Here is an 8,201-nt window from a genome sequence, read left to right as displayed (position 1 = left end):
AAAAAAAGTAATTCATATATAAATGAATTTGTATTATAATTCATGTGTTTTTCTATATGATACATTGATTATAATATATATATATATATATATATATATATATATATATGTGTAAGTATTTATTTATTTATTCATTTATTTATTTATTCCCTCTTATTTTTACAGATAATGACGATATGGCTACACTTAAAAATAACGACAATGTAGGAAACAAAGATGTAATTAAAAAGTCGCAAACAAAAGTGTTAGGGTCACAAAAAGATAAAGTTGATAAAAATAAAAGTAAAAAAAATTACAATTTTATAAAAAATGGATACGGTGTATTAATATCTATAAAAAAGAATATTGATGGTGAAGACATTATAACAAATAAATTTATTGGAAATTGGGTTAATGATAAAAGAAATGGATTAGGTTTTAATATAGATATATATAAAAATATATATTATGGATATTATGAAAATAATTTAAAAAATGGTTGGGGGTATTATAAATGGTCTCGAAGTGGATCTACATATGAAGGGAATTGGATAAACAATATGATGAATGGGAAAGGTGTGTATATTAATAAAAAATGTATATATGAAGGAGATTTTTATAATAATTTATTTATTAATTCTAAATGTGAATGGATAGATATATTAGAAATAGAAATGAAAAATACGAATAAATATAATTTTATAACAAATGTGAGTAATGATAAAGTATCTAATGATATATATTTAATTATACTTCCTTTTAATTTTGTCAAAATTAATTTTAAAAAAATGGCTTCTTATATTAAATATAATTATAATAGAATACCTTTTTTAATATGCACCAAAAAATTTATAGAACAAAATAAGGGATTCGATATTACAAAATTTATTTTTTTAAGTTACTATTTAAATTCCTCAGAAAATTTAAATGAAGTAAACATAGATTCCCTAATTCTTGATTCCAATGGAAATGAAAAAGGAAAAAATATATTAAAAAATTATAATGATTCTATTATTTCAGAAGATAAAGATAGTAATTCATCCTTAGATGTACAAACAAATGTTAACAAAATGTATTCTGATGATAAATCAAAAAGGAATTATTCGAATGAATCTAAAGATTTCAGAGTAAGTAGTCATTCGAGTGATTCAAAAGAAAAAAATAATTCAACTAGTTCAACTAATTCTAATAATAAATTTAGTGACACAAATGATTCTATTTATAATAGTGATTGCAATGATAATTATGATTTAGAACCTTCAAATTATTCAGAGATATCTTTACCATCTATGACATCTAAAGAATCACATACTAGTATTTTTTCACAACCTGATGATATAAAAAGATATAATTCATATGAAAGTCAGATAAATAATATACCTGATTATGTAGATACATCCTGTATATCATCTAGTAATAATACGCAAACACGTCCTTCTATAATTGATTCGAAAGAAGAAGGAAATAATCATATAGAGGAATACAAGGATCATTCATATATCCATACAGAAGAAAAGGAAAAGAAAAAAAAAAACGAAATAAATAACTTAATTAATAAGTATTTGAATATATATATAGATACAGATACGGATACACATGCAGATAAAGATAAAGATAAACATAGAGATAGTAGTTCTAGTGAATATTCTTTAATATCAAGTGATATGGAAATTTTAAAAAATATAAATGATCTCTCAAAAATGAATATAAAGAATGATAAGGAATTAGTTAAAAAAAATAACGCATTTCAAAAGATAAACACAATACCTGAATCAAATGTATTATATGATGATATACATATAATTACAAAAAAGATATCCAGGGATATATCAAAAATAAGGATAAATATAAATCATTTAAACACATTAAGAAATTCTAATATATCATGTATATACAGAATAAGGAAGAAGATAAAGAATTCGTTAAAAATGAAATACCCATTTATTATTAATTTCAATATAAAGAAAAATAAGTATCAAAATGTTAATGAACATGAAATATGTTTAAATACATGTACAATACCAGAATGGTGGTAATTAAAAAATATATATATATTTATATGAAAAATTATATAAATAAATAAATAAATATACATATATATATATATATATATATATATATATAGAAATAAATTTAAATTAAAATATAATATTACCCTTATTTGGCAGGAATTTGGAGCTTTATTTTGGAGACTCTGAAAACAAAATATGCCATGATCTTTTTGATCCTTTATATTTTGAATACAATAAGGGATACAAAAAAATTATGAATATAGGTAATATAGAAAAATATGATAAAGAAAAAGAAGACATTGTTTCTGATATATTTAACTTGAAAATGTTTTTATCGACAGACTTGTTGATAGACAATACGAATGACATTCCTCAAGTGAAAAATATAATAAAGGATAAGTTTGACAAAATTTCCTATATCAATAACTTATTTTTTATAATTATAGATCTATAGACAATCCAATAATATATATATATATATATATATAATAGATAATGCAATACTTCTAATAATTAAATATATTGATAAAATAAAATTTACATATTAACTAATCAAATATGGAAAGAATGAAATTTAAAAATTAATTCAAAAGATAATGCACATGTAAAATTAAAAATTATATATTAAAAGTTTAAAAATATGTTATATATATATATATATATATATATATATATATATGTATATATATATGTATATATTCATTTATTGTTTCTTATAATAAGGTACACTTTGTAAATCATATGACCTTTAAAAGGGCTATATAAAAAAAATATATATATTAAAATATATGAAATGACCAATAAAAGAAAACATATATATATTATATATATATATATATATGTATGTATGTTTGTGTGCTCTATATGGTAATATTTAAAAAGCTATATATATATTTTGTTAAGATTATTTAAACGCAATCTTCTTTCATTTTCTAATTTCATAATATAATCCCAGTGATCCCTATTTATTTCATTATGTCCATCTGAAAACGCTAAAATTCTAGACATACATATCCAAGAATTTAAAACAAACTGATTTATATCTTTATTTTTTTGTCTTAATAATACAAATGAATCTGTTATATAATTTGTAATATCTTCCGGGATTTTTGCTGAATGGTTTTTAGATAATATATAATTTATATATCTTCTAAATTGCATTAATTCCTTTTCATTAGGTTTATAATTATTATGAATATTATTATAAAATTCTGATGAGAAGATACCTTTAGTTTGTTCATTTTTTTGATCATGTGAATTAGATGGCTCAACATTATTTGTGGAACCTTTGACGTTTTGTATATTTTCGTTTTTCTGTTCATTATTAGTATCGGTTAAATTATGTTTTATTTTATTATAATGACATATAGGTATAGCTATATCTACATAATGAGAATACATAGATTTTTTTTTGGATAATATTAAAATATTATGTTCAGTTTGGAATATTATATCCATATTAAAAATGAATGGTATTTCTTGTGATGTGATTAATCTTTCAATACACTGAAAATTTTTTATACTTATATTATTAAGATTTCCTACATCTAAAAGGCATTCATCAAATGTTAAATAGGTGTTATTAGCTAGTTGTAATTTTCCTTTTTTTAATTCTCCATATTGGTTATTCATAACTGAAACTAGATATTCTGTGTTTAATTTTTGTAATATTAATGGAATATATCTATATAATGGAATTAAATTTTTAATCATTTTATTTATTTTCTTTGCATGTGGTGCTATTCCTTTTTTATCTGCTTCTTTTACTAATACCTTATTATCACTATTCAAGAAACAATTATTATTTGTTACCTTTAAGTGATTAGCATCTTTTTCTAAATGGATATCATTTGGTATCTTATTTTGTAATTTTTTCATCTGATCAGGGTTTAGATTATCACTGGAAATGTGATCATTTAATTTTTCTATCTCATTATTATATAATATATTAAAAATATTTAAACTGATTTTTCCCAATTTTAATTTACTTTCCTTTATATAACTTCCACATAAATAAAAGAAAAAATAATGAGCTATTAGCATATCATTATTAAAAGCAGAGGAAATATACATAATTAAATGATGTCTTAATTCTTGAATGTCATTAAAAGGGCCTTGAGAAATTATAATTGATAAATCATTTTTAAACAATATACAATTATTTAATGGATTAAAATAATTAATTTTTTTATATTGAAATATATGTATAGATGGGTATTTTAAAAAATGTTGATCGTAATAAAAATAAAAATTGTAATTTTTCTTATAATCTTCAAAGTCTTTAATTTGATGTTTACGATATATTCCAATAATTTCGATTACGTCATTTAATTTTAAAAATTCCTTATCATTCTTTCCGTTATATTGACTATCATCATCGTATATTTTTATAACACATCTAATTTTATTTGAGGTGTTAACAGGAGAAATATTATAAGAGCAAATATTGGAGGATATATTAGAATTCATATCTAAATCAGTACTGTTAATAAAATAATAATTATTATTATTATTACTCTTACTATTATTACTATTATTATTATTATTATTATTATTATTATTATTATTATTATTATTATTATTATTATTATTATTACTATTATTACTATTATTACTATTATTACTATTATTACTATTATTACTATTATTATTATTATTATTAATTTTGTCATTGGTATCTATCTTTTTATATTCATTTTTATCCTTATTATTATTTTGGGTTTCATTTAATTCGTTACTCGAACTTATATATTCCCTTGAAGAATATATATTATTAGTACTATTATTATTGTTGTTATTACTATTCATATAATTAGATATGTCCGTTGATGAGGCAACTGAATTATTAACATCTTCATTATTCATAGGATCCTTTACATCTTTTAAATATACTCCATTTTCATAATCACTTTTACTTTTTAAAAATAATTCACGGTTAGCATATGAAGAAGAATAATCATATAATTCTTTTGTCCATGCACTTTTATTTCCTGGTATGTTAGTACAAAAAAATAAATATCTTTTCCAATACTTATTAAAATTTCCATCGTTTTCATAAAGTTCCATATTATCAAAGGTATTATTATTTGTTATGTCATTTTGCTCATTACTGCAAATTGTATTAGGGTCACTCTTTTCATCCTTCTTATTATGTTTATCAATTTTTTTATTTACATCTTGATTATTTTTTAAGATATCAACCGTTTGGTCCATTTTATTATCTCCATTCTCATAATACTTATTAATATTAAATTCATAATATTCACCCATACCCCTTTTTTCATTTTCTTCTACAATTTCCCAGTTATCTTCAGCATCTATATAATCTTTATATTTCGAGCTTTTCATAATAATTTTCCCACTTTCCTTATTTTTTAATTTGTAAATTCCTAAATAACTTTCAGGTGAAATAATTTGTTGTATCATACATGTCCATCTTACTAAAGAGGCATCTTCTATTTCTTCTAAGCTTTCCAAATTATTTAGGCAAATACATTTTTCTACTAGATCATTACATATGAACAGATTTTCTTTTTGCTTTTTATTTTTAGCCATATATGTACTATTATCATTTTCTTTATCATTTGAATAATTTTTATAATTTCCATTTTTTTCTTCTGATAGGTCATTTTTCTTATTTATTTCTTCTTTTATATTATTATTATTATTTTCTCCTTTGTTTATATTATCTTTATTTTCATTATTATCTTTTGCCTTACCTAGTGTAATATATTTATTAACTACAACCCCTTCATCCCAGTGACTATCTATTTCTTTGGGTCCATATATTTTTAGATAATCTGAAAAGCATTCATCAATTTGATTTAATACGTTCATTTTTAGGATCAAGATAAATGAACACTAACTTTAATGCTTTTTAGTTCCAGAAAAATAAAACGTATATCTAAAATATATAATATTTATTATTACTTTTCGAAGAAAATTGTAATATAACAATTTATAATGTACTCATGTATAATTATATATACAAAAAAAAAAAAAATAAATAAAATAAAAAATAAAAAATAAAAAATAAAAAAATAAAAAAATAAAAAAATAAAAAAATTTCTAGAAGTAAATAAATGACTCGGAAGATAAAGACCTTACTTTTAAAAATATATACACATAAATATATATATATATATATATATATATATATATATATGTATAATTTTAAATATTATAATGTATGCATATATTCCTATTTAAAATATATATTAATTTTTTTTGTCATAAAAAAAAAAAAAAAAAGAAAAAAAGAAAAGATTACATTATATCTACTTATATAAATTACTATTAATATTTAAATATAGCCATTTAAGGGTATGCTCATATAAAATGTATATTTTCACATTATGTTATTTTCTTCATTTTAAAAGAAAAAAAAAAAAAAAATTTTTAAATAACAATAAAATAAATAAAATTTATAAACTACACACATATATATAGTAATATATATATATTTAAGCAAATTAAGTACATATATTGTAATATATTCTTATATATATATATTATATATATATATAGGTACATGTTTATTTATAAAGGTTAAAAATATTTTATTCATAGATATAATATGAAAACAAATATTGAATTCGTAATATATATATATATATATATATATATATATATATAATATATACATATTTATTCATTATAAAGGATGGCCATGATTTAGCCTTGTATTTAGTGTTTTTTCAATACACAAGTAAAGATAACTTATTTTCTTTATATTTATATCAATTTGGACTTTAGTTATTTTTGGTATTACATTTTAAAGATTCCTTATAAAAGAAATTAAAATAAAAAATGAAATATATATATATATATATATATATATATATATATATATTTATATATATATATATTTATATTTATATTTATCAAATAAAGTGTCAAATATTATATATCCACACAAATATATATATGCATTTTTAAAGATCTGGAGGTATGTTAGCTATAATGTCCTTCAAATATGCAGATAATCTATATCCAGCTAAAACCATTTGACTGTTTAATAATTTTTTTGTGTTTATAACAAAATGTTGATTAATTGAATATTGTTCACTTCTTTTTAAATCAGTCAAAGGAAAAAAGGAATAAATATTTTGTACTGCGATATCATGAGATTCATGTGCTATATCATCAATATATTTTATTTTATCATGAGGTAAAAATAGTTTGTTACCGAAAGATTCTGGTGGATAGGTGCTCATAAGATATCTAGCATTTCTTTCTATATTTGTCATATTAATATTAGGCCATTGCTTATTTCTCGTTTTAAATATATTATCACATAAATAATGCAATTTATTTATTGATCCCTTATAATTAACAGAAATATCTGTACCACCTCTATCTCCATTTGGATAATTAGAATTAAAAAAATTGATAACGTGTAAAGGTTGATGTAAATCAGAAAATATATGAATAAAAAATCTTAAATAAAAATTATAAGAATAATATGTTCCATGACCAATTTTTTGACGAACATCAATTAATATTCTGTATATATGTTTCAATATGCCCATTGCATTATGCTTTCCTTTATGTGCTCGTAAATGATAAGGTGCTATATGTATTTTCATAGGGTTATAATTTAAATGTACATAATGCCATTCATTAAATATATCTAACAATTCATTACGTCTAAAATTAGAGGAATAAAACGTTCTTTTATGGTTATTAGGTTTTATTTTATCAGCCCATATAGAAGCTGTTATTGGATTATCAAAATTAGCGTCATTTCCATTCTGAAATATTCTATTCAGTATCTCTTTTTCAGCATCGTTCAAATTTATATATGCTATATAACTTATGAGCATGTGTGGTTCATCTGACCAGCTAGCTATTATATTAATAAATACACTTAAACAGAATAGGAACAAAATTATCATTTTATGATATTATATAATAAAATTATTAAAACGGTTGTGTACAAGGGAAATCATGCTATGGTACATATGTAAAATCAGCATAATTTAATGGACCCCAACTAATATATATATATATAAATAAATAAATATATATATATATATATATATATATATATATATATATATAATATGGTTACCCCTTAAAGGCACATACCACAAAAATTCTATTTATTAAAGTAGGCAATTTAAATGGGTAAAAATTAAAAAAATATATACATTGTTGAAAGGGAGTTTATGTGAACTCAACAAAGGGTGAATAACAAAAATATACGTA

General features: G+C 20.3%; 3 protein-coding genes across 3 annotated transcripts; 1 reads left to right on the top strand and 2 right to left on the bottom strand.

Moving 5' to 3' along the window:
* Positions 1 to 165: 165 nt before the first annotated feature.
* On the top strand, positions 166 to 2,445 carry PRSY57_1411500 (hypothetical protein; the record flags this gene model as incomplete). The annotated part of the gene is made up of 2 exons (XM_020115266.1): positions 166 to 2,011; positions 2,148 to 2,445. Coding segments are annotated over 2 exons (2,144 nt in total), but the record flags the coding sequence as incomplete, so codon positions are not given.
* A 428-nt stretch (positions 2,446 to 2,873) lies between these two features.
* PRSY57_1411400 (hypothetical protein) lies at positions 2,874 to 5,828 on the bottom strand (the record flags this gene model as incomplete). The annotated part of the gene is made up of 1 exon (XM_012909731.2): positions 2,874 to 5,828. One exon carries the CDS (start codon positions 5,826 to 5,828, stop codon positions 2,874 to 2,876), a length of 2,955 nt encoding a protein of 984 aa, XP_012765185.2.
* A 1,097-nt stretch (positions 5,829 to 6,925) lies between these two features.
* Positions 6,926 to 7,888, bottom strand: PRSY57_1411300 (p1/s1 nuclease, putative; the record flags this gene model as incomplete). The annotated part of the gene is made up of 1 exon (XM_012909730.2): positions 6,926 to 7,888. The coding sequence occupies one exon, from the start codon at positions 7,886 to 7,888 to the stop codon at positions 6,926 to 6,928; it is 963 nt and encodes a 320-aa protein (XP_012765184.2).
* Between the last annotated feature and the right edge of the window lie 313 nt (positions 7,889 to 8,201).

Source organism: Plasmodium reichenowi, chromosome 14, assembly GCF_001601855.1.
Source record: "Plasmodium reichenowi strain SY57 chromosome 14, whole genome shotgun sequence".
In the NCBI taxonomy this organism is placed as follows: Eukaryota; Apicomplexa; class Aconoidasida; order Haemosporida; family Plasmodiidae; genus Plasmodium; species Plasmodium reichenowi.
This window is presented reverse-complemented; position numbering and strand designations above follow the sequence as displayed.